Source organism: Triplophysa dalaica, chromosome 3 (genome assembly GCF_015846415.1).
Source record: "Triplophysa dalaica isolate WHDGS20190420 chromosome 3, ASM1584641v1, whole genome shotgun sequence".
Classification (NCBI taxonomy): Eukaryota; Metazoa; Chordata; class Actinopteri; order Cypriniformes; family Nemacheilidae; genus Triplophysa; species Triplophysa dalaica.
Genome location: NC_079544.1, coordinates 5,423,279 through 5,450,017, shown reverse-complemented (window position 1 = coordinate 5,450,017; position 26,739 = coordinate 5,423,279). Strand labels below are relative to the sequence as shown.

General features: G+C 38.3%; 3 protein-coding genes across 4 annotated transcripts; 2 read left to right on the top strand and 1 right to left on the bottom strand.

The window, feature by feature from the left end:
- Positions 1-2,076: 2,076 nt before the first annotated feature.
- klhl20 (kelch-like family member 20) lies at positions 2,077-10,205 on the top strand. Of its 2 annotated transcripts, XM_056744290.1 has the most exons (12): positions 2,077-2,209; positions 2,869-3,235; positions 3,371-3,577; positions 5,358-5,516; positions 5,662-5,756; positions 6,480-6,595; positions 7,094-7,277; positions 7,905-8,048; positions 8,144-8,277; positions 8,530-8,738; positions 8,817-8,923; positions 9,000-10,204. In XM_056744290.1, exons 2-12 carry the CDS (start codon positions 2,900-2,902, stop codon positions 9,082-9,084), a joined length of 1,776 nt encoding a protein of 591 aa, XP_056600268.1. In that variant the 5' UTR covers positions 2,077-2,209; positions 2,869-2,899; the 3' UTR covers positions 9,085-10,204. The 2 variants fall into 2 exon arrangements, with proteins under 2 accessions (XP_056600268.1, XP_056600267.1); XM_056744289.1 differs by having other exon boundaries at positions 8,530-8,923; positions 9,000-10,205.
- A 59-nt stretch (positions 10,206-10,264) lies between these two features.
- Positions 10,265-12,850, bottom strand: cenpl (centromere protein L). The gene is made up of 5 exons (XM_056744068.1): positions 12,771-12,850; positions 12,252-12,411; positions 11,904-12,155; positions 11,184-11,735; positions 10,265-11,095 (listed from the first exon to the last, which is right to left on the bottom strand). Exons 1-5 carry the CDS (start codon positions 12,785-12,787, stop codon positions 11,021-11,023), a joined length of 1,056 nt encoding a protein of 351 aa, XP_056600046.1. The 5' UTR covers positions 12,788-12,850; the 3' UTR covers positions 10,265-11,020.
- Positions 12,851-12,899: 49 nt separating this feature from the next.
- On the top strand, positions 12,900-26,511 carry dars2 (aspartyl-tRNA synthetase 2, mitochondrial). Its single transcript, XM_056744067.1, has 17 exons — positions 12,900-13,605; positions 13,696-13,795; positions 14,264-14,330; positions 14,463-14,564; positions 14,644-14,739; positions 14,992-15,115; positions 15,208-15,254; positions 17,585-17,691; positions 18,390-18,459; positions 18,709-18,888; positions 19,186-19,293; positions 21,010-21,072; positions 22,061-22,213; positions 24,545-24,763; positions 24,958-25,068; positions 25,453-25,528; positions 25,913-26,511. The coding sequence occupies exons 1-17, from the start codon at positions 13,425-13,427 to the stop codon at positions 26,101-26,103; spliced, it is 1,995 nt and encodes a 664-aa protein (XP_056600045.1). The 5' UTR covers positions 12,900-13,424; the 3' UTR covers positions 26,104-26,511.
- Positions 26,512-26,739: the final 228 nt, after the last annotated feature.

Below are 26,739 nucleotides of genomic sequence, written 5' to 3'. Positions count from 1 at the left end.
GGCAGACTCAAGTTTTGCTTCAACTCACATGCTGCTTTGACCAGAGAGGGGAATTTATGCTCTCTGTCATCTTCTCACTCCAACAAACTAACTTTAAAATGTAAACTTACGTCAGATATGAAACGTATAAAAAGTACGACTTGGGTATGAGTATGTTTAATTCTTTAAAAATTAATTTGAGATTTTACTAATTGTGACCCAACCAGCACCACCGTCCGAAGACAAGTTTTAATACGTTCTTAACTAAGTCCTTATCTCAAGTCCTCTCCCCAAAAGTGGACCCTCCAGGTCCAGTTGCCCCTCCCCCATCCCAACTTTGGCTGCCCCACCTCCTCCCTCTCACCCTCATGCTCTTTTCTCCTGGTTGCCCGGGCGATGACTAACAAAGCCATCATTTCACCAATTTCCACAGAAACAGGTGCTGGCACAATGGCTGCTTCCTTCTGCACTGAAAGACAAGGTTAGTGAGGTTCATGGGAACTCGGGCGGACAATCTCAGGGCTGTCCAAGTGTCGTCCTTAGGCTCTGACATAAAAGAAGGCTAATTTGTTGTCGCTGTTTTCCCAGGAGGGGGGGAAGTAGGAGGGGGACACATTTTTGGAGAAACGGTCCCTCTGATATCAATCTCAGAGTAGCCGAGAGGTCTCTTCTGATGTGGTTGACGTCCAATGTTCGGACGTCAAACATTGGACATTCACTCCTATGTTGTGTGAATAGTTATAACACAAAACCGTCAAGACAATCTTTGCGCTGAGATGTATACTTGATGCTGGTATAGTTTACATTATTCCGATCCCCCGGCTCTGCACAGCCCTTCATTAGAACTAAAATCCAGTGGTTGGGTTCTGGCTGGCAGCTCTATAAAGTTTATCTGGACATTATGGCAAGGGGAGGTTCCTCTTGGTTCCTCCACGTGGTTCCAAAGGATGTTTTGTGGAGATACAAACCATTTCATTCATGTAAATAAGCTCTAGCCTCTAGGTCAATATATCATCACATAAATATGAATACAATATGAATCTGTATAATAAAACCACATCTTGACTACTGGCAGTTCCATTCCATCATAAGAAAATAGTGTTTTTTAAATGATGGAAACACCTTCGGCAGTGGTGTTTTTATTATAATTTTTTGTTTTCAGACGCTTATAATTTTTTTTATAATATTGCCATCATATGCATGCATAATAACTTATTTAAGGTAATTTTCTGTGTCACTGCCCTATTTTAGGTGCTAATGCTGATTAATCAGTGTCCATTGAGAAGGTCTTGTTTACGTCTATTAGCGTTGTTGTTTTCCAACAGATCAACCTTTAAAGCACTGCCTACGATTCAACTTGGGGGCCACCAATGCACAAACACTCTCCACCAGAGTATAACAAAACATGCCAGAGAAAAAACACAGGAGGGGGGAAGAGAGAAACCGCAGGAGAGAGCGGGAAAGGGATGGGGGGGAGGCGAAGGAACAGATTGAGAGAGAGAGAGAGAGAGAGAGAGAGAGAGAGAGAGAGAGAGAGACTTGTAAACCAGTCTGAAAGCATTCCACTAGACTACACGTGGAGGAATGCAGACTTTATCATTGTTAGTAAACTAGATGCCCAGAGAACAGAACACACGTAAAAATGTCAAAGCACACATACAAACTTTGTTAAGAAATTCTATTCTAATATTTATATTCATGTTTCAAAAATTTTAATAAATCATGGTCTTAATTATATAAAATCATAAAATTAATTCATTACTAATTTGAACGCTGAATTAATATAAATGTAACTTTCAAGATGCTGTGCAAATAATTGTATAGCATACTGAAATTAATAAATAAAAAAAATTAAATATGAATTTATTTAAGATGAATGAAACTCACGTCTGTGATCCACCCGCAACTTTTCAGTGCACTTCTGTTTGTCAGTTAACAGTAAATTTGCCGTTCTTATAATAATATCATACATTTATGTATTAAATAAATGTAAAGTTTCCTTATTGTGTTGATGACAGACCATACATTACAACACAAAGCATGTTTGATCGATGAACTTGATAGACGCGTGACCTTTATTTTGAAAGGTGCGTTTCCGGCCACCGTCGGGAAATGATATGGGAAAATAAAAAATAAAAGTGTCCGCAAACCCAGGGGCTTGACTTCGTTTTAACTGGCTAACTGTTGACGACTAAAAATTCACTCTGGACCGATTTAATGGACAACTAAGGTAATGGATGCAGACTTTTCATGCTTTAAATGATTATCGCAACAATTTAAAACTGCAGGGATAGGAAAATGCAGCGTTTTGAGCAAGCTAAGCTAGTGCTAGTTGACACCCCTTTAGCTAGATGTGTACATTGCGCCTTGCTCACAGATATGTTAAACTATTTTATTTTATATAACGTTAAACAATAAAGGGAAATCTATGCATTAGAAATGGCATCTGTTCTTGTGTATGGTTACCATTGTCAATATTCAAGGCCCTGTCAAAATGTGATCAACAGCATCGCGGAGAAAAACCTTATATGTGAGTGTATCGCTTCTGTTTAGACCACGTTTAGTTAGTTTTCATACATATTTGTGTGGTATTTGCTACATCATTGTGAATAAACATGAATAGGTTCGTGTTTTGATTGAACTATGTTTTTTTTAAGTTTACGCCTTGATAATAATTACAATTACGCTTAAAGATTAACTGCCAGAGTTAAAAAGTAATGTGTGTTAGAAGCGTCATTGGGTCGTGATTTGACTGTGTTTACACCGCACATGGGTGTGACTGTGTATTGCTCTGTGTTGTCAAACTCAAATGTTTTTCCTGCTGGGTTTAGTGTTGGCTTGTTTTTTAATCAACATGAATTTAAATATCATATTTTGTGTTGTTCTCAGGGGTACCAGTGGACGCCCAGATACCACAGGAATGGATATCACAAGCCGCTGCACTTTGGGTGACCCCAACAAGCTCCCGGAGGGAGTGCCCCAACCTGCCAGGATGCCCTACATCTCGGACAAGCATCCTCGGCAGACCCTGGAGGTCATCAACCTGCTTCGCAAGCACCGGGAGCTGTGCGATGTGGTTTTAGTGGTGGGAGCCAAGAAGATTTACGCTCACCGAGTGATCCTGTCGGCCTGCAGTCCTTATTTCAGAGCAATGTTCACGGGTGAACTGGCTGAGAGCAGGCAGACGGAGGTCGTCATTCGGGACATCGATGAACGTGCCATGGAGTTACTCATCGACTTTGCGTACACCTCGCAGGTATCGTCCTATTGCGGTGTCTTCATTCTGTTTAATTGTGCAGTGAACTTCGGAAGACTCGTAAGCAAAGGCTGTAGTCTGCTGTTTTGTGCGTCGTATTGATGTTCAATATTTAACCTCTGTTGTGGTCTGTAGGTGACCGTGGAGGAGGGTAACGTCCAGACGTTGCTGCCCGCTGCCTGCCTGTTGCAGCTGGCAGAGATTCAGGAAGCTTGCTGTGAGTTCCTGAAGCGGCAACTGGACCCCTCTAACTGCCTGGGCATCAGGGCCTTCGCCGACACTCACTCCTGCAGAGAGCTGCTGCGAATAGCTGATAAATTCACCCAGCATAACTTTCAAGAGGTAATGGCTGCTCTCTACACACCCTCCATTGTGTTCACTTTGATTGTCCTTTGACTTTGAAGCTTGCTTCTTTGTTTGCTTTAATTTTTCTGTTGTTTTTGCTCACATTTGGTTACACAGCACAAGTTCTGTCTTAAGTATTCATAACAGATATTAAAACGAATTACAATCAGTATGGATTCAAGTGGGTGTTTTGGTTATACGCCTTTAAGAGTGACTTCCCCACGACTAATTTTAGCCGTACATTCTACTTAGGAACTTGATTCCTTTTTTATGTCAGCTAGTTTAGGGTTCCCTGATGACTGTGCAGTACTGTTATTTTCGACTATGGGGATCACAAGTGTCAAATTTACACCCTGATATATCATCAATGTACTGAGGTACTTTAAACAGCCATTTAAAACGATAATGATCCCTGTTTATATTGCCGTTTCCAGCCTACACTATTGAAAATTGCATGTAACATGATCATTTAGAAAAAAAATGTAAGTCTCAGTTTTCTGGGTCGAAAACTCCAGAGCAGTGTAAATGTCAGGGGTTAAGCGTTTTTAGAGGACAACACCCTAGTATAAACACCACCTGAGGCCTTAAAGAGCTTTTACACCAATACTATTTAGAAAAGGCTTATTTTATGCTGTGTTCTCACCGACGCAAATTGAATTATTTGAGCAAGTGAATTGCTTAAAAATCAAAAGAGAGACACATATAGATATGACGTGAACAATGCACGGCAAAAATTTCAATCGACACAGACTGTTTGACATGTCAAGATGCGTAAAGACACACCCTGTTACGCAATATTTTTCATGTCACTCCAAAACTAATTTTGCAAATAATAAAGAGTGAGGAATGTGATGCTTCGCGTTTGGCATCAAGGACTAATTCTAAATATGTAAACCATTTTAAGGCTGTGCAATAAATCATAATTGCATTCTGTTTTGCAAGGACTGTACGAATGTATGCACTGACTTTGTTTCGACAGTTAATGAGCAATCGTGGTACATAATCTTGATCTTGACATTGGGCAAAATAATGCTGATGATAATTTTTTTCATAATTGAGCAGCCTTATTATAAAAAAAACTGACACAGAGAGGGATTTGATTATTTGGGTGAACATATATTAAATGTGTCCTTTGAGATTGTTACTGTAAATAGTTTAGGATGAAAACATCTGCCAAACAAACACAATAAACCTAAAGGTACAGTTCTCTCAAAAATTAAAATTCTGTCTTCATTTACTCACCCTCGAGTTTTTCCAAATCTGTATAAATTCCTTTGTTCTAATGAACACAGAAAGAAATTTGGAAGAAAGCTATTAACCAAAACAGTTGTTGGTCACCATTGGCTACCATAGTAGGAAAAATTACAATGGTTGTCAAAAGTTCCCCAGAACAGTTTGCTTTCTTCTAAATACCTTCTTTTGTGTTCAACAGAACAAAGACATTTTATAAAGCAATTTTTCCTATTTTGGTAGTCAATGGTGGCCAAGACCACCATTATTTGGTTAATGGGGAAAGTAAATGAAGACAGAATTTCCATTTTTGTGTCCCTTTATGTTTCCAGGGGATTTATTTTGTAAGTATGTCTTATGTTCAAAATCTTTAAAGAATTAGTCAGATTGACTGTCAAATTAAAACATGCAATAAATATTCACTATTTATATATGAAGATTAAAGCTGAGAAATGTTTTCTTATTTACATGAATGATATTCTCGGTAAAATAAAATGCTGTGTGTCGTATTCATTTATAGCCCTGTTTGATTGTTCCTGGTCTTTAGGTGATGGAGAGTGAAGAGTTCATGCTCTTACCAGCCAACCAACTGATAGACATCATCTCTAGCGATGAGCTCAATGTTCGGAGTGAGGAGCAGGTGTTTAACGCCGTCATGGCATGGGTCAAATACAGTATACAGGAGCGCAGGCTTCAGCTACCACAGGTCAGATTTGAGTATAAACACAACATAGATGTGTCTCTGTGTGTTGCATGTAAATGAATGCTGTGATTCAGCCATATATTGGTGAGATCAATGAGAATAATGAATAACACATGAAACCCTTTGTATGGTATTGTCATGGCAACAGGTTCTGCAGCATGTGCGTCTCCCTCTTTTGAGCCCGAAGTTCCTGGTTGGGACCGTGGGTTCAGATCCTCTAATCAAGAGTGATGAAGAGTGTAGGTGAGTGCAGAATAGGGGTGTCCCAGACTCTGGATTTACATAGAATTGTCACGTCTTGCTTATAGTCGACTGATAGTCGAATCATATATATATATATATATGTGTGTGTGTGTGTGGGGATGACACCATGTGGTTAAGGGTATAGCAAAAGTGCATTACAACATTGATGCACCAAAAACAATCCCACATTAATTTACAGAATTTGTTTAGAACGGAACATTATAATAAATAAAAATAGGAATTGAAACGTAATTGGCCAGGATCAAGTCACAATGTGCAAAATACACATGTTTAGGCTAAATGTCTGAAATGCAGGGGAACATGATTTTCCAAAACACAAGCCATAAATAGTAAAATTAATGGACATTTTCCTTAAACATCATGTAATAATGCTGTGCCATACAATACTAGACCAGATCTGCCCCTTTAAACTATTTTCAAAACTTCTTGATTATAATGATTTGAATACTGCAAGTTCATCACCAATGAATTAACAATAAAGTTACTTTGGTAGATTGGTAGTAGAATCGGGCTCCTCCTGTCGAAGCATCGAATCTTCAACTATTCGGGGTCACCCCTCGTGCAGACATTAATGTTTGAAATAAGCTTTAAAATGTGTCAACACACTGGAGCAGTCTGACTATGAGTCTTTTGTGGATGTTATGTTTATTTAATGCACTATTTAATATAATAAAATATTTAAACAGTTTTATTTCTTTGCAGGGACTTGGTGGATGAAGCAAAGAACTATCTTCTTCTTCCACAAGAGCGGCCACTAATGCAGGGGCCTCGAACCCGGCCCAGAAAGCCCATTCGTTGTGGAGAAGTATTATTTGCTGGTGGGTGTTTTCATGCAGAGCGTGCACTAGAGCTGTCTTAAAGGGATAGTACTTCCAAAATATGTGTCATTTATTTACTCTCATTTTGTTCAAAAACTTGGTACTTGGTACACAAAAGAAGATATTTTGAGAAATGTCTCGGTGGTTTTGTGTACAAACAATGGAAGTCAACGGGGACAATGTTAGTTGGATACCAACATTCTTCAAAATATGTTCTTTTGTGTCCTGCAGAAGAAAGAAAAAGGCTTTGAAATAGCAAGTGGGTGGGTGAGTGAGTAAATGATAACCGAATTTTCCTTTTTAGGTGAACTGTCCCTCTAAGAGTTGCCAAGTCTAATTGACTTTAGGGATACTTTTTAACTTTATACACACTTAAATAAACGTAATTAAATAAAATCTCAATCCTGTAATAACACTTTTAACTGAAGAAATGCTTGCCATATGTAATTTCCTCCAGTAATGTTGTTGCCATATTGTGACTGTTTTATTGTCTGTTAGTGGGCGGTTGGTGTAGCGGCGATGCCATTTCCAGTGTTGAGCGTTATGATCCGCAGACCAACGAGTGGAGGATGGTGGCATCCATGAGCAAACGACGCTGTGGAGTTGGTGTTAGTGTTCTGGATGATCTTCTGTATGCTGTTGGCGGACATGATGGCTCATCTTATCTCAATAGTGTGGAGAGGTATGCCACCTGATTTAAGGTCTTTGCACATACACTTTCGAATGCGGTTTTTCGTATTTTGCTCTGGTTTGTACGGTGTCTCTAAATTGTTATAAAAGGCCACTCAAAATGCTTGACGGATGCGGAAAACGCAGAAAATCAAGCCCGGTCCGAATTTTTTTATGGCGGACGACAATATCGGAAGCGTTGTGTAAATGTGAATGACACAACGTGAGGTCGTGTTTATGTTTTAACGTGCCGAAATTTCAGACTCGATGTGCAATGGGCTTTAGCCTAGGCTGTTGTTAGCAAATTTTGAGCTTTGTTTTATTGTATATACTTACTGATAATATTTTTTTTTAAATATAATGAAAAACTTGTCAAACACAAATTTATTCATTTGGCAGACGCTTTTATCCGAAGCAACTTACAGGTAGGAGGAGCATATAAACATTTTGTCAACACGCATAACAGTACCGTTAGTTTACAAGGCCAGGCTACTAGGAGGATTAAAGCTTGAGTAAGTAAAGGAGAGAATGAACAACTTTATTTTTCTCTTTTTTTTTTTTTTAGACAGACTGTTATTTACATTTGCATGTATTCATCAGTGTATCAGTAAGGGTGTTGCCCTCTGCTGGTTTGTGGCAGGTATGACCCTAAGACTAACCAATGGAGCAGTGACGTGGCCCCTACCAGTACCTGCAGAACCAGTGTGGGTGTTGCTGTACTAGGCGGGTACCTGTATGCGGTGGGAGGTCAGGATGGTGTCTCCTGCCTCAACATTGTAGAACGGTCAGTAATAAAATTAGCATTCATTAATAACTTGCGTATCTGATGACTACATGATCATGACGTGAGGTTCTAATAATATCTATGCTGTTTTGCAGGTATGATCCTAAAGAGAATAAGTGGACTCGTGTTGCTTCTATGAGCACTAGACGGTTGGGTGTGGCTGTAGCTGTACTGGGAGGTTTCCTTTACGCAGTAGGAGGTTCAGATGGCACCTCCCCTTTAAATACAGGTAAATACTTAAGCAAAAACTTGTCGCTTGATTTAATCCTTTAATCCAGATATTGTTTGTCTTTATAAAAATGATTTCAGTGTTTTGACTGTATCTTGCTTTATTATATCTTGACTGTATCTTGCTTTATTATTCTATGTTTTAATATTTTTGTACAACTACTGCCAAGAAGCATACATATTCCCGTTTTTGTAAAGTGTTGTAAAGGACATCCAGAAGGTTAAACTGCTATGGTTTTTGGCATCTCCACAGTGGAGCGGTATAACCCTCAAGAAAATCGCTGGCATACGGTAGCACCCATGGGTACCCGACGGAAACACCTTGGCTGTGCCGTGTACCAGGACATGATTTACTCTGTGGGTGGCAGAGACGACACCACGGAACTGAGCAGCGCAGAGCGATACAATCCTAGAACCAATCAGTGGTCCCCTGTTGTTGCAATGACGTCCAGAAGAAGCGGGGTACGTGTTTGGGATTGTCAGACCCCAACAGTGATGAGATTAAAACGCAACCCCAATCTAATTCTCTCTATTGTTCAGGTTGGTTTAGCTGTTGTGAACGGCCAGCTGATGGCGGTAGGAGGATTTGATGGTACCACATACCTGAAAACTATAGAAGTTTATGACCCTGATGCAAACACGTGGAGGTGAGTGTGTGTTTACAAAACACAAGCTTCAATCACATTGTAGATGACTGCCTAATGGTTTGTTTTTCTGTTCAAGGCTGTATGGTGGAATGAACTACAGACGGTTAGGCGGTGGAGTCGGCGTAATAAAAATGACCCACTGTGAATCACATATATGGTAACATCCTCAGCATCCACCCACAGATGCCTCACCATAGCTCGTGCCTCACAGAGACATTGTGCATCACGCAAGAGTAAAGCCTGTTAGACTGAATTCCGTCTCCGGTTACTGAGATGGCAAAAGCCAAGGAATACCATCTCTTGAAGCTGCTCTGAGGATACTCATCTTTACAGCCATAGACCATTACTTCTTTCGAATAATAATCTGATATCTCTTCATACTTGAGCATAGCCAAAGGCATCTTATTGGAGGGAAAAGAAAAACAACAGGCGGAAACGCAAAAGTTCATTTACTTCTGTTACAAAGCCACATGGAGGTCAAACTGAACATTTATATTCCCTGAAGGATGTAGGTCTTCATTGGGCAACTTGACTTGATTGAAGAATAACTACAGACGGATGAAACACATTACCGGGGAGTGGTGTGAAAGCTGCTTGAATGAGTGTTTGTACGATTGATGTTCTTGTTTTATGAATTGGATGCACTGTGATAGCTTTACCATTTCTTTAAGTTGTTCGAGTTCGTTTTTTTTAGTTGTACACTGCGTGTTATCTTTTCCTCTGCATTCTTACCAGATGCAAGCGGATTGGTTGATCTTACATTTTTCTTTCTTGTACTGAAAATGCAGTCGCTCCCATAAAATGAAGGCTTTGCGGTAAATAAGTTATTTCTAAAACAAGTTTGGCATATTATCAATTTGTTTACTTTTATATAACTGAATGCATCAATGAATCGGTCCATGCACTTTAATCCACAAGATTTTCTCTAAAATATCTAGTTGGATGTATTGTTTTAAGCATTTTGTTCTTTATTGTTGAGGATCCAAGGTGAAACTTTTTCTTAATCTGAAATTTAGGAAGAGGTTGCTGTAGTGGCCTTTTGGAAGTGGAAAAACTGCCCATTTTGTCAATTCTATACTTTTTAAACGAGCACCCCTTATTAAATTGACAAGTTATATATATTCACCTGCGACTGTTACAATGTGCTTTAAGCATAGTGTCAAAATCAGGTTTCAGGATCTTACCTTATTTAATTTTAAATGTTTTCACCAATTGTCTATACATTTCATAATGATGAACATGAAAATAAAAAACAAGAAAAAAAACCTGTTGTATTCCTAAAAAATTATAAAGGTTTACCATGAGGTGTATACGCCCATCATTTGTAAATAACTAAAGATGTTAACCTTGTAATCAAATTGTCTTTATTTTTCCCATAAAGAATATTTAAAATACAAAAAAGAATGCAGGTAAGGTTTATGCCTTTAATTAAATTGCATTTTTACACATATCCTAGGTGATCCTTATCTAAAAGGTCAATTTTGTGTTTTGGACATACAAACTGCAAATCAGTAACTACATAAACTTGTGCTTGTAGATCCTATATACATATCTATAACACATCTTGAGACGGTTTGATTCAAACACTAACATGTTGCTATTGCCACAAAACCATTATAGGATCATCTCAAATGCCATACTGAAATAATATTGTGCCAGTGAGTTAATACATAAAAAAGGCATTGAATAATCAAATGAAGATTATAATGCTTTAAGTGTTTTACAGACTTTTCAGGGATATAAATGCCTGTATGCCATTTTTACATGTTGCAATATAGTTTATTCCTAAACGGACCGATGCCAATAACTTAAATAGGGTATCTATTTCTGTAGTCCTATATGCAGTTAGCCATTTGAGTTGTCCCACAAAGCCTTTTAGACTGATATACTGTTATTGACCTTGATAAAACATAAGCCATTTAAAGAAAAGAAAAACAAGAGATTTTAAAAGCTGGAAAAAACATATACATATTTTACAACACATATTAAAAAATAAATAGGATTTAGAAAACAAGCTTTAAAAGATGGCCCTGTGTGACTGATGTACAAATAATAAAAAAAAAGAAATATATACAAGTCTAAAATATACTGCAGATCTTAAGTTGGCATTTTCAGAAGGGCGCATTCTGTCAGCAGCGTTAGTAAGGTTGTGATGTATTCACTATTTCCGATCTAAAAAAAAAGTAAACAGAATTTATTCACACTTATCAAATGTATCAGAATGCATTCAAATAATTACATAAATTGACAAATCACTTACCTTTATTTTCCCATCAAGATGTACTGATCCGAGAGCGGTGGAGACTTTTAAAAGTCTCCCAGCAGACAGGTACATCTTAAAATGTCTGAAAAAATGAGTCTCCATCCCATTCATGAACGACTGCACCTCCGTGATATCAATCCTGTCGTCTCTATTCTCCTCTGGGTGAATGCTGTTCCAGAGCCCCCACGCATCCTGTGGGTTTACAGAATATGAGACATCCAAGGGCGGCTGTGTGGGCATCCTCCAGGCCAACTTCAGATACCTGATATTACAGGCGGGGTGGCATCCAGTCCACAGAGCAGCCAGCCAATTAAGAGTGGTGGAATTTAAACCCAAAGGACCAAAGTTACAGTCAAAAGCTCTCTCGAACCATGACTTCACCAGGGTCGTTAGAGATTCCGCTCCACTCGTGCAAAACAAAGGGAGGCTGACAAAGTCTGGGGGCAGAGACCTCAGGTACTCCGGGTCACCGTTGACGCACGTGAGCCAACCACGCCACACCACTTTTGGTGCGTCTCCTGAAGCAGCAAACACAGGCTTGGATTGGATCTAAAAAAGATGAATGAGCGAGAATGTCACCCAACATTGCACATAGAGCCGATAAGTGGCTATAACCAAATAAAGAAATACCATTTTGTAGGAATAAAAAAGTGGTGTAATGCAGCATGCCGGTGTATTGATTGCCTAAAAATTGTGATCGTGCAATTGCTAACTCACCTGAATGAAAACAGTCTCGGCATCCTCCTCCGTCTCAGCCATTCCGAGCAACGCGGTGAACGTGACGGTGAATCCCACCTCTAAACCCACTTCCACTGCAACTCCTTGCTGTTTCTCAGCCACAATGAAGGCTGAGAGATGTCTAGAATAGGACTTCAGTTGTGTGTGTCTAAAGCCATGCAAGGGGGTGACATAAGACATTTTCCACTCGTTTTTCACAAGAAGAGCAATGTGCTCCGGGTCGACCTTATCCTGAACAGAGAAAAAAACACCAGACTGTGATCACAACATTTATTAACTGAACAGGAGTCAAAACAGAGTTAATGAAACATGTTCAATGTAGCTTACGGTGATTAATTGTGATTTGGCAGCCCCTCTGCTGGTCGGGACCCTCAGGACTGTTAAATGTCCTGGTGTCTGCCAGAAATATGACGGTGCTTCCACGCAGCTCCTACCATAACTCTTGCTTCTGCGAGTAACAGGCCTGGACGCAGGAGTATTGACCGCACTGCGGAGAAGAAGAAGAAATAGAAGAGCGCATTATAGCATACCACTTAATAGTTAGTGAATAAAATGTGATATCGTAATTTTGTCAAATATAATAGACTTCAAAGATCAATCAGACATTGTTAAAACCTTTAATTAAACAAAACCGTATGAGAGAAGAAAAGTCACGTTTGGAGAATCGTTTCTGTTAACGTAAGTAACGTTAGCTGGCTGGCGTACATCCAAACCACCGCAAACAACGTAAACTGCGTTTTTAATATAAACAAGACACTCGTATGTTACATGTTGTGTTCAAAAAGCATTTCTATATTGCGTTGCATAGTTTAAACGTTTTAAAAATAAGACTTTAATCCACCGTACCTGACTCGCCCCTCCATGATAAACAAAAAACAGAGCCGTAAAAGCGGAAGAAGATTTGAACTTCCCGCTTTCCCATAATGCAACGCGATCAGGCAGGAATAGTAATCAATGGATGCTCGCGTGGAATAGTGCGTTATATTTTATCCGCATTTATTCAACTACGGATCGAATTTAGCAATATTAATAAAAAGTTTAACACCCTTCTAATGCCGTGATAAATGTGTTTAATAAACAACAAAATCAAACTCGATTGGTTTGAGTTCGATTAGTCGTGTCTGAATAATATGTCACGCTTTGAGCTGAAGTGAAATTCATAACAGAAGTGATCTTTACAGTCAGTGCATTATAAAGGATATCAAGAGGAAGAAAATATTATTCCGTGTTTTTTTGGATATGCTGTATGAATAGGATATTAGTGAATGTTAAAGTACGTAGTGTTTTGCTCGCCAATGGTGCAAGGACATAGAAAGGACAGAAAATGGGAAGATCCGGTGTTACATATGAAATGCTATAACTAGATTTACACGTTTAGAATCGCCTTAACTAAAACATGTCCGTAACGAAGTAAACAAGCAGCTGAGATTTGAGATTATTTGGGTAGTCAAGAGAAATCATAGGTTTGCGTTGGCTTGAGACACCTCGGTGCACTTAGTAATGGCACATAAATACAGAGCAGTTTGCTTAAGATCAGTGCAACATGTGTTGAGGTACTCACACAATAACAGAAGATCAGTGATTGCAAACAATCACACGAGCTTTATTAAACCAGTTCAAGCTCCAAGATCTTTAGCATGTGCTTATACCTTCTCCAGAAACTGCTCTAGTTACACTTCAGGTAATGTGACGTTAATTTATCTGTAGTTTACGGTGCCTTCCCGATCATAGAGCTTATACAAAATAACGAATCTGCATCGTTTTCTTGTAGGTCAAAGCAGCTTTTCTTTGAGGAGTCACACATGTGGAGAACTGTGCTCCAGTCATGTAGACCAAGATGTCACATTATGTGGCTGGATTCAGTATTTGAGGTTTGAGACATTTACACACATTCCTTTAGCAGACACTCCTATCCAAAGCAACTTAATGATAACAACAAGCAAATTGCATACATCTATGTTTACAACTTTCTTTAAAGTGACAGTTCACCCCAAAATGAAAATTCTGTTATCATTTCCCACCCTGTTGTCAGTTCAAACCTTTATGACTTTATTTCTTCCGTAGAACACAAAATCATATATTTTGAAGAAATTTGGTAACCGAACAGCACCTGCACCCATTCACTTCTGTTGTATGGACACAAAACTAATGCAAGGGAATGGGGACCAGTGAACAACATTCTTCAAAATATCTTCTTTTGTATTCTGCGGAAAATCATAAAGGTTTGAAATGACAAGAGGGCGAGTAAATGTTGACAGAATTTTTATTTTTGGGTCAGCTATCACCCAAATCATATAAATGCTGTTAAAACACATAGTTATCTCTACTGGCCATTGCAGACAGGATCTTTTCGTGATCTTGAGAGACTTCAGTGGATTGGTCCAAATTCTTATCCCACAGGATGAGGTAGGTGTGCTGTTCTCTTTCTAGGTACTTCACTTAGTTTCTTATTTATTCATTTTGGAGAGGGTGTGTTGATTTATTGGTTGCTGTAGTATGTCTTCACCTTCAGCCTTTTGTTTTCCTTTGCTACTTTAGTCCAAATCTGAACTGAAGAATGCGTTTCTTGGCCTCACGGTGGAGTCAGTCATTATGATCAAAGGAAAGGTCAGGCATAGACCAGAGGGACAGGAAAATAAGGTAAAGCCTATTCATATGTACTTATGTTGGGCATTCTTCAATGTGAAATTGTAAAATAATTGTTGTCTTGTAAAATTAGAAAATATTCACAGGAGAAATTGAGGTTTGTGCTGAAAGTATGGAAGTATTGAATACCTGCCGAAAACTGCCTTTTGAGATAAAAGACTTTGTTCGGGTAAGACAAGTGTACATTTCTTTCTGAAAATCCAAAAGAAAGTATTGAATGCTTCAAACCATGCCTACTTAGTTAGCATATGAGCTTGTTGTAGGTGTGGTGGCAAAACACTTCTTGTGCACCCAGCTCCGAATAATATGCTTTAAAATTGCTAATGAATTTCTTTCAGCAAATGATGCACTAATATTATTTCAGCAATTGACTGACAAGCATGTCCTTATACGTTTCGTGTTTTTGATATTCATCTTGAAGAAATCAGAAGCCCTCCGGATGCAGTACCGCTATCTTGACCTTCGATCATCAATGATGCAGAGCAATTTAAGATTACGCTCACAAATGGTGATGAAAATGAGGGAATACCTTTGCAATTTGCATGGTGAGGACTTATAAGACAATTTCATACTTTGCTATCTGTGTAGTTACAATGTAGTCTAATAATTAATAAGCATTGTGTATGTGTTTTTAAAGGATTTGTGGATGTGGAAACACCAACATTGTTTAAAAGAACACCAGGGGTAGGTATTTATTCAGTGTAAATCAGATGGGTTTCCTAGAAGATAAATGTGAGAGAGACTTATACAATACTCATACATGCTTTTTATGTTATGATTTTATTTATCTGCAGTACTGTGCAGTGCTGGCTTAGACATGTTCATATTTTCACCCCAAAATGGTTTTAAAGGTGGTGTGTGTAATTTATTTGGAGTATCCATTGACTGAAATGTAATATAATATGCATAAATATGTCTTTATTGGAGTATAAAGACCTTACGTCATGAAGCGTTTTTATTTTATTGCCTTAGAATGAGCTGTTTCAATCTACATTCCCCTTGCATGGAATCCGACATGTTGTTTCTACTGTAGCCCTCAACGGACAAAAAGCTCTAAAGAACGCGTTTCGTAATTACATTATCACCTTCGACACAGATGCGAAAACGGGATGACATCACAATTCTGTGAAAGCCTCCGTTGTGCTTTTAAAGGAATGGCTTGAGTGAGCCATTGGTTGCAATTCCTCACCGCTTGATGCCGCTAGTATTCACACAGTAGACCTTTAAGCCAGTTGTTTATATATTTTGCTGTAGTTAGATTTTGTTGTCAATTTAATCTACTGAGTTTTTTTACTTACTTGGTCGGACAAAAGCTTGATCTTCACAAAAAGATCTAGCTTCGCCGTCATCTAGTCTGTCTATTATTACATGAAGAAGAAAGACAGAAATATGAGACAGGCTAAATCCAAAGAACTCTGGCAATGTTTACTGATATTTCCTGCTGACACAACAGGAAAATATAATATCAATAACTCACCTAAAACTATTTTTTGGTTTAAAATACCAACATACCTAAGACTATTGCACATTACTGTATATGCGTTGAAAGTTTTAAAACCTGCATGGATTTGGTCAACGTTAAGGGAAGCAGAGTGGACTCCGGCACTGTCACAAGTTTGTTGAACCTTATCCAGGAATATAAAACGTATTGAGAATAATATAAAAAAAGAGAGAAATTAATAATAGAGTCATTTGCAGACTTACTTTTAAAAGCATAAAAAAAATTATTATGCAAAAACACAGGAGAACAGTACTGTGGTGACTCATTTTTGAATCGAGTTCCCAAACATCCACTGAAACTACAGCTGGTGCAGAACAACACTGCCAGATCAGAACCAAAAACTGTGGCATTATTTATTCTCTCTCACTCTGATTTATGCTTGTAACTTTACATTTGTTTCCAGTGAATAGAACGTTTGATACATATGCATGAATCATAATTTATTAAATCATACTAGAATGTGATTTAGTTTGGTAATGTGTTTGCAAAACAAACTATGTCTTTAATATTGTTCACTGCTATATTTCTATTATTTGTCCAATTGTCTTTATTAGTGCTGTATCAGTAGAAAGCACCAGTAGACAATTTCGTTTACTATACATCTACTTAATTTTTAACTTCTGAGCACTTTTAACTATTTGATGAAGGGTTTTATGATAAATGAGTCACTAGTGTATTATGAATGTTTTACATTACTTCTGCAAGTGAAAATGGATGGCTCAGAATGAATTGCATTTCACACTATTTTACATTTTTACAGTATGTGGACTTTTGGTGTCATTGTAACATGTCCATCATTTTTTCCCCAAAATGTCATTTGTGGTTTAAAAATATTTTCTAAAATGAGCTACTGCCGAGGCCCACTAGGGGGCCTCATCTTCCAAGGTGTCTTCAAGAAAGCCTAAATTATTTGAAATAATACAAAACAAGCATTACAATATGCAAGGTATTTATTAGTGTATAAATATTTTTTATAACAAATATATATCTTTGTGGTTATGACACGCTGTAGAATGTTAAATTTGGGTAGAAATTGAAAGTGGCTGGGCTTTCAAATACTGTTGTGAACAATAGTAAGTAAAATTATTTATAAAGCATATTTTAATTCAGTATTACACTGACCAAAGTGCTGTACAAATACAACAGTAAATACGACAACTTCTAAAATTCCATATAGAGAGACAATAGGTGGTTAATTGCATAACTATACCATCTGGGGCATGTTCTACTTTATAAATGCATCATTTATAAAAGTCGGTGCCAGTTTAAATTATGTTGTACAGTTTTTGAAGTGGCACTTGAGCTGTTGTCCTAGTTCACTAAATGTCAATAAAGTATTTTGATATTTTGGCATGCAGTTTTTTCAACCCCCTTTTGCTCAGTGCTCATTTATTTTGCTTCCTTTTTATGCGAGTGAGTCATTTATCAGATTGGCTTAAGATTCTGGCTGCCTCGGTTCTCAGTGAGAAGCAGGAATACGCAGAGTTTATTTAAACATTTCTCTGTTTCTCAGGGTGCCAAAGAATTTGTGGTGCCATCTGGAGACCCCGGGAAGTTCTACTGTCTTCCTCAGAGCCCGCAGCAATTCAAACAGCTTCTTATGGTGGCTGGCATAGACCGGTAATACATGTTCTTTTTTTGTACCATTTTGTATTTCTTTCATATTCACAGATTGTCACATCTTACAATCAGACACTGTTATTTTTTGCGTTTAACAGCTTTTAAATATGAAAAAAAAGAATGCTGAATGTATGTACAGTATCTCACAGAAGTTAATACACCCCTCACAATTTTGTAAATATTTTGTTACATCTTTTCTGAGTTCTGACAACACTGTCAGTTTGTTGGTTGATCTCATGGGACCTAACGTATGATCTGTTTTCTTGTTGGATCATCCAAAAATCCAGACCTTCACTCGCCTTTCCTTCAGCTGGGCACATTATTATCATAACCTTTCAAGTAAAATCTGAAATTCACATTTATGGAGTGATCCAAACTATATCTACAGTATTGCAACGTTATCGCAATGTTACCGCAACGCTATTGTGTGTTTTGTACACGCAATCATTTAACATTTTCTTCTAAAAATGTTAGTCTTATTTTTTTAAGCTTTTGAAAAATAATACTGACCGCGACAGTCTCATTTTCATTTCAATTTTGGCAGCACGTCTCTTTGAATTATTAGTTGTGCTGAGCCAGTACTGAATGCATGTCTTAATGAAAAATCTGTCAGAGGAAAATGATACACTATGCATGATTTTAAAATGTAATTCAATATTGGCACACACTTACACGCTGGTTATCTCCTGCAATCTTAGGTACTTTCAGCTCGCCCGCTGCTACAGAGACGAAGGCTCCAAGCCTGACAGACAGCCTGAATTCACACAGGTAATAATGTGTTAAAGGTTGTGAGCAAAAGTGATGCCGTACGCCTGACAATATCTGCAGAACTGGAGCTCGGTCCTGATGCAGATGAGATTTTTGTAATGATGCTGCTCGCTCTTGCTCCCACGTGTGCATGTGAGAGCTGCTAATAGGCTTGAATTTGAATATAAAAGCATCATTTGAAGACCACCATTTTGAGTCTATTTTGCGCTTAATCTTTCATCTTAGTTGACATACTTTCTCTTTACATAGGTGGATATTGAGATGTCCTTCATAGACCAGGCTGGAGTCATGCGTTTGATTGAAGGCTTGCTTCAGTACTCTTGGCCAAAAGACAAAGGGCAGATTAATGTTCCCTTTCCTTCCATGACTTATGAGGATGCTATGAGAGACTACGGGGTGGATAAACCAGACACGAGATTTGAGATGAAGGTGACTGCACGTTCCTCCTTATGCGCATCATCTTAGATTAGATGTGAGACAGAATTGAGATTGTTTGTGTGCTGTCTGTCCTTGGCGTCACGCTGTGCTGGAACGCTGTTTCCCAACACATTACAGATTCTCATGCAGTGCTCAACAATTAAAAATGAATCTCTCATGACAACAAGTTGTCATGCACTGTTGTGTGTCCTGAATGCATAACTAAGCATCACCCAAAAACATTCCGGCGCCTCCTGCTGTTTGATGTGTTTCTGTGTCGTTAATTCAGATGTGTTTTCTTGTAATCAGCTTGTGGATGTCACTGGCGCTTTTCAAGACACACGGATCGAATTCGTCAAAGATGCGCTTCTTGAACCGGAGGGCTGCGTTCAGGCCATCTGTGTACCAGAGGGAACGGTACGTATGGGACATGAGCCCTGATGTGTTTAACTTTGTCTGTGCACAAAAAATAAAAAGCTCGCTTTGTATCTTTACACCATATTTAGTACCGCCCTTAGTATCATTTATGTTATGAGTTCTCAAACCAGAAAGCTGTATTCAGAAGTTATGTAACTTTTAGTTTCATTTATAATATTTTATTAAAATGGCATGTAAAGCTACCTTTTTAAAGCTTATATTATACGTTTGAGTAATTATGGGATTACACTGTGTTTGGAAATGGTGTTCTATATCGCTCAAAGCGCTCGAAATGCAAGTATCGTCGCATTTAGTACCGACTGGTACCGAAGTTTGGTATCGTGACAACACTATATTGCAATGTTCTTACACGATTAAAGGTTCAAAAACGCTGTATTTTCCACATACCGTGCATGTTTGTATCTCCTCTTTGCCCCGCCTCTCTAAAACAAGAAGATGTTTTACAAAGCTCATCTCTGAAAGGCGAGGTGCGCTAAGATTGGCCAGTTAACCAATGCGCAGTGATTGGTCGAATACTGCAAGCGTGTGACGGAAATGTAACGCTTCTTACCATATTTGGAACATCAGGTTCCAAAGCAATTGTACTCACAGGTACACCCACCTTACTTGTGTATATATTTGGGTGGTCTTAGTAAAATCATACCATGAACTGATGTAGATTTGTGGGGGTGTGGTTACACGAGGCGTTCCAGGCTGTTCTGGGTGCATCTTTTGTTCCGAGACTTAAATTTTTGCAATTTTACGTGTCTAATACATTCATGGGCAACTTATACACACCAAATACACAGAAAAACACATATTCGCACCATAAGACCCCTTTAAAAATGGCAACAACGGCGTAGCTTTATGACCCTGTGAAGGAGCGTGGATTAATGGGACTGTCGTCTTCTCTACACCGCCAACAATCAAGACGTGAATGAAAAATCACGTTTAAGGATGATGTAAAATAATAAAGATTTATAAATGTTGCGTTTGATGACATGATTTTATTTCATTGTAATGAATTAGACACATTTGACGTTAGTCGAAAAATGTAATTATTACTATTTAGTCTAAAAACGATTACTGCTTGTTTAGTAAACATATACATGACTATCATGCTAATTAAAGAAAAAGACATTCAAACAATACTACTTACCACTTTGATCGAAACAATAATCATAGGTTTTCTGTCAGTAAAGGACACTAAACAGTTGCTCACCTGTCTAGTTAAACACATGCCATGTCACGTCTCTGTATAGTAAAAATTTGTCGCGCAGCTCTCTCCATTTAGGAAATGCCACGCCGATATAGATCCTAGTTTGATCTCTCTCGAGTTTGATATTCTTGTCCCAAACTTAGGAAGATATTTGGAAGAATGCTTATAACCACCAGTGCTTATATCACTGTTGACCCTAATTTTAATTTAATTTTAATTCTTGTTCTTTTAATAAGAAAAGCTTTGTGAGCTCTATGTATGACTATTTCATAAAGTAGGGTGTAGGAAATACAATGTGTGCACATACACACTACATGCAAAGTTAACTTTATATATGTTCTGCCATACATTTTGTAAACCTAAAACATGTATACAGTTTCTTTTTTTCCTTTTTAATAAATCAGCTCAGACACTTGAGGCCTTTGTCGATTTTGATCTCTGTTTCTTTGTGCACTCTTCAGTGGTGTAGTCTACCATGTGTGTTTTTTCATCCACAGAAACACCTGAAGGCCAAAGACTTGGAGTTCCTGAAACAAGCAGCTAAGACAAAGTATGGTCAGGTGAGCTCTGTCTCTCTAGTCTGCCGGTGGAACGCCACCAGCGTTTGGTGTGTGTGCATCACTGCAAGACTCATGAAATGTTTATCTGAAAACGAATCAATAAATCAGGGTGATTTGGATGGTAAAAGCATCTAACGTATGACACAATATTCGTAGCCTGAGGCGGCACCAGACCTCCCTATATAAACCCAGCTCTGCATGTAAGCTGTCCTTGATAAGAGGAGTTTTCTATATATTCGGTCTGTTGCCCTATCATAATACTGAGGATTTATTGTATCTTCCTAAACTATTTAAGCAGTTTACAATGTTAACTCATAGTTAGTAAATGTTTTGTAATAATAAGATGATCAGCTGTCTCATCCTAGTTTTCCAATTTATTAGAGTTTCTTGTACTATTGCATACTTGAGGGAATTCGACAACCCCCTCTCCCAAAGTCATGCAGGTATTAAACTTGAATGATATCTTTAAAAATGCAGCTTGAGATCACATTTTCACCTGGTGGATTATAAAACTAGTTTAAGAAGACGTGGATTTACAAACTAACTTTTTTTTACCTGGACCAATGAGTATCCACCTAGCAACCAGACCAAACTCCCTAGCAACTGCACTGCAGTGTGATACACTTTCCATCAAACTACAAACGTTTTATCTTACAAATATCAAGAGTAATTGATAAAACCAAGAAGTGTTCATTTATATTTCTAAAACCTTGCTGTTCTGTCCATTAAAATCACTCTTTATTGTCTCCTGTCTGTAAAAATAAAAGGTGAGGCCAGTGTCCCAGGCTTGAAATAAATGACACCGTGAGAAGTGATTCTCCATCTCAGTTCGAGACTTGGCTTCTCTCGAGTCTGGGAAACCAGCCCGTGATGTTCGAGAGACTGATGGTTTCTCCAGAGCTGTGCCCTGTGTTGTCTATGTCGATTGAATAAGGGCTGGTGGAGGAAATGGATGATCATTGCTGTGTTGGTGTCGTGTGTATTACAGGAGGTGTCCGTGGCTCCGGTAAGGGCAGATGGTTCAATGAAATCTCCTCTCACTCGACTGCTCTCGGACTCGGCCAGACAGCAGCTGCTCCAGATGGCCCAGGCCAATGCTGGAGACTTGATCTTCATCACGGCCGGACCCCGGGAGAACACAGTGAGTACGCCCTTATCCTGTTTCACACCCATGCAGATACCCTCATAACCACACTGGTTCAGACTAATGAATGTATCATCATTAGGACTCAGTGAAGACATATTTGAATTACATCATGCCATTTTAGATGGAGTATCTGGTCTCGGTTTGGGATGGGATATCATATTCACAATATGTATGCTGTTATGTTGTTGCTGATATAATCTATATAATAATAATAAAAAGTTATGGTTCTACTGGTTTTTCAGTACTCCAGCCAAAAAAATAATTTTCATTAAATCATCATTTCTAGATGTTTTTTGTCCAGTCCAGTGTCCAATTTCAACAAAATCACAATTAAGGAGTGACATAAAGTCATCCAACAGCAATGCGAAAGACTGACAGTATGACAAGACACATGAAAACTGTGATGAAATTCAAGCTATCACATAAAAAAAGTTGTTGAACTTTTTCAAAATAAATGCATCTTTTCTGTTATTTTGACATGTTTCTTCAGTTTTCATTTTCTGAAAAGAAATGCAGATAAAAACAATATTTTTATTCGAAATTTGGAGAAATGTTGTTATTAGTTCACAGAATGAAATAAAAGATATTATTTTACCTAAACACTACCTATAAATAGTAACATTTGAAATATTGAAAATAATTTTCCATTGGTCTCTTAATTTTTTCCATGGCTGTATATATTACAGATGACATCTGTTACTTTTCCATCTTTGTCGCCATCTTTGTTTAAAACCTAAATTGAGGGTTACTTCACTTATCTTCACTTTTCAAAATATAGGTGCTTCACGATGGCATAGAAGAACCCTTTTGGTCTTAATGGTTCCATAAAGAACCTTTAACATCCAAAGAAACTTCACTGTTCTTTGTGGCGAATAAAGGTTTTTCAGTGTATATTTAGGTAGGAAGACATGTTTCTTTAATGAAACTTTGACCGAATGGTTCTCTGTGGAATCAAAAATGGTTCTTCTATGGCATCATGTGAACATCCTTTTAAGAGTGTAAATGAATTTAAATGATATCAAACTGCCGTTTCCCCACAAAATCGCAGCCTACAGTTCAACTTATATATATTTTTTATAAGCTTACTGATGTTAATCGAGGTAAGGTGATTTATTTTGTTTTAACACAAAAAAGTTAGTATAGATTTAAATCGTTGTTGTCCTTCCGAAACCTCGGATGTCTTAATATTTTAAACTTTTTGTTGGATACATATTTTCAGGACCCAGCGTCAAACATAAATGGTGAATAATAATAATGATTTATGGTAAAAAAAATCATGAAATATGGTGATACAAGGTTTCAGTTTATAAGATTTCTGTAATTAACAATATGTGATCTATGCACATCAATATATTTTACGTGTTATGTAAATGATTATTTGTTTTGTTCAAATCTGTCGAAAACATTGATTTCTGTTGTTTTCCTGTTTAGGGACGGGTGGTTTGGTTAAAATAATGGTTTCTCCGATTGTAAGAAACATCACCTTTAAAACACAAATAAATATATATATTTAAATATGGTCAAACGCCTGAAAATACACAGACCAATGTTATTCATCCAGCCCTTAATCTTAATCAAACTGATGCGAATAATTCAATTCCCAACCCCCCATTTTCTGTCCTCCTGTCCTCAAGCACCTTCTCATCAGTTCAGTCATTGTGCCCTGAAGTGATTGATGACTAAGGTTTTTTTTTTTAGAAAATATGGCTCTAGAAGAATGCTGACATGATCATATCACTTTTAAAAGAATATTCATCTTTCTCTCGCTCAGGGCCGGTGCAGATGGTGTGCTTGGCACAAAGTGAGATGGCTGCTTAGTCACAACGCTGAGAGTGGGAGATGGTTGAGGATAACTGGCAGGCTTTGTGTGCTGAGGTTGTGCGTTGAATACTAGCGCAATTAACAAGAAAAGTTAGCTCTGAGGGTGATTTTACGTATTCGTTTTACATGACTTGTTTCTAAAAACCTTATTTTCTCTTTTGGCTTCATGTCAATGAACAAAGAACAAGAAGAGCTGTGTTCAGCTGTATTTGATATTTAGTCAGATTTTCTCATCTTTAAAAAGACTGTGTAAAGGTTAGATGTTCTTCTCTTGTGACATTCTGTAAAGGCCATTCTGGATTTGCAGTTTCTAATCTTGAAATGATTTTGTAATCTCGTTGGACATGTGGTTTATCATCTAGAAATGTTTAGATTTGGTGCCCATGTGGATGCGGCAGGTTCAAGTCTAGCCCGCAACACGTCTCGATCCCATTTCCTCTTTTTCCCGATGAACTTTTGAATTTAATTGTCTGTTAACCTTTTAATACCTTGATCACATCTTAGCGCCCTCTTCTGGGGAAGTTGAGACTGCAGTGCGCCGAGCTGCTTGAGAGCCAAGGAGTGCCCGTTCGCGACCCTTCCGTGTTTCACTTCCTGTGGGTGGTCGACTTTCCCCTCTTCTTACCCAAAGAGGATGACCCACAGAAGTTAGAGTCTGCCCACCATCCCTTCACTGCACCGGTACCTGAGGATGCCCATCTGCTGTGCACCCAGCCTCAAAAGGTTTGTACTTTTAAGTGTATTATCATCTTTCCAAACCTCACAAAATCATATTCATATTGATTACTTTCAGGAGACATTTTGCCGATTCTTTGCCAAATAAAACGAATAAAACAATGTATTGCAACATAAAGTTTGTTTTCTCAAGAGGAAATTTCCTTCGTAAGACTACGGTCTCTCATTTATCTCTGTCTCAGGTGCGAGGCCAGCACTATGACTTGGTTCTGAACGGCTGTGAGATCGGAGGAGGTTCAATTCGCATCCATAATGCCTCTCAGCAGCTGTACGTCCTGGAGACGATCCTCAAGGTAACGGAACAATGTGGAAGTGTGAAAAATGATAAACCGAGCAGAGAGCGTTCTTAATGCTAGTCGGGCACAGAGTAAAAGCACTTGTATTGGACATGTCCAGATTTTCAATTGCACCATTTTTTATTTTTGACTCTTACTTAACACCCCCACAACTCCAACTACCCGCTTGGTCGCCGAGCAAGCCATTAAGCCATATTTTTTTTTTTAAAGCAAGATAGATGTGTTTGATCTTAACAACCAAGGAGAAGGAACATCAGGTGGTTGTTGCTGAAGAAGTCATTATATTGTACAATTCTTACTATGAGCAATTCCATTTTAAGCTGACAAGAGTTCACCAGACTATCTGTCTAATGATTTTTTTTGGTGTGTCGTGTTTTATAGGAAGACCCATCTCTTTTGTCTCATCTGTTAGAGGCTCTGGAGTCCGGAGCCCCTCCGCACGGTGGAATCGCGTTAGGTGAGCAAGCATTCAACGCATGCTATTTTTAAAAATGTTCAAAGTTGTAGAGGTACAACTGCGACTGAAAGACTTGATGATTATATTCTCCTATTGGTTAAAGTGGAACGTCATGATCAGAAACTGAAATCGCTGGCTTTGCCTGTTTTGTGTCTGTTTTTTAAACATGAAATGCCCTCGATCGTTCGAGAGGTTGTATTGGCTCGGGCAGAAAAGGCATTTTCACAGTTTTCTTATTTTGGGATACACAAATTACGTCAAGGGAGGTTCAAATATATTTTTAACAACTGAAAACAAAGGGTTTTAAATAACTTAATAAAATCAATTATGAAATGAAATAAAGTAAACTAAAAAAATAAATAATAATCGTATTCTTATCTGCAGGTTTGGATCGACTGCTCTCCATCATCGTAGCAGCTCCCAGTATAAGAGACGTCATAGCGTTTCCAAAATCGTTCAGAGGTCACGACCTCATGAGTCACGCCCCAGACTTCGTCTCTGAGGATGACTTGAAGCCGTACCATATTTCTGTGATCTGGCCAGACGCTGATACAGAGAGTCAGCAGGACACTTAAGTACTAAAACAGTTTATATGAATACCATTTTCACGATTACTTTGGGGACTATGTTCTCGCCGTTTATACCCGCACCTGGTGATGGACATTTTTCTTCAGCGCTGCCTCACAAAATGCAGTCAACAGATCAATCCTACATCCTCCTCAAAACTGTATTAAATGTATTCAAGTACATATTTTAAAATAAAATCTTTTAAGAGAAAAGGCATCCAGCTGCCACGGATTCAGATGAAGGGTGGCAAAATATTTCACTAGGGGGCAGCGTTGTTCCACTGCCACCATTTACGCAGATTTTTCTGCTCTCTTCAGATACCCTGCGGCGGAGGCAGCGTGTGCGTGCGTGTGTGCATACCATATCTTACTTTCTTCCACCACCAAACATACCAAATAAAGCTATATTTCAGTTTTCCTCTGTGATGCCTTATCTGCGAGAGCAGATGCTCATTTTTCATACCCAGGTACATGTACTCATTACTGCCAGTGTTATTTTGAGTCAGACCTTTGCGTCGGATCCGGAATAGGCCACCATGGTGTAAACACAGTTTTTGTGTGCGACATAGAGCTTTCGCTGTTTTTCCTAATGATAAGTTAAGTGTGTTAAGAACCCACTCGCTGCTTGTTTACAGGACCGCGTGT

Excerpts from the sequence above, each read along its gene's own strand:
- cenpl (XM_056744068.1), bottom strand. Across the intron at positions 11,736-11,903 it reads CCGAGACTGTTTTCATTCAG|ATCCAATCCAAGCCTGTGTT; the intron begins GTGAGTTAGCAA and ends CATCTTTTTTAG. Across the intron at positions 11,096-11,183 it reads ATCTTGATGGGAAAATAAAG|ATCGGAAATAGTGAATACAT; the intron begins GTAAGTGATTTG and ends CTTTTTTTTTAG.
- dars2 (XM_056744067.1), top strand. The coding sequence starts at position 13,425 with ATGGCACATAAATACAGAGCAGTTTGCTTAAGATCAGTGCAACATGTG. Across the intron at positions 18,460-18,708 it reads GACAGCCTGAATTCACACAG|GTGGATATTGAGATGTCCTT; the intron begins GTAATAATGTGT and ends CTCTTTACATAG. Across the intron at positions 25,069-25,452 it reads TCCTGGAGACGATCCTCAAG|GAAGACCCATCTCTTTTGTC; the intron begins GTAACGGAACAA and ends CGTGTTTTATAG.
- klhl20 (XM_056744289.1), top strand. The coding sequence starts at position 2,900 with ATGGATATCACAAGCCGCTGCACTTTGGGTGACCCCAACAAGCTCCCG. Across the intron at positions 5,517-5,661 it reads GCAGGCTTCAGCTACCACAG|GTTCTGCAGCATGTGCGTCT; the intron begins GTCAGATTTGAG and ends TCATGGCAACAG. Across the intron at positions 8,278-8,529 it reads CACCTCCCCTTTAAATACAG|TGGAGCGGTATAACCCTCAA; the intron begins GTAAATACTTAA and ends GCATCTCCACAG.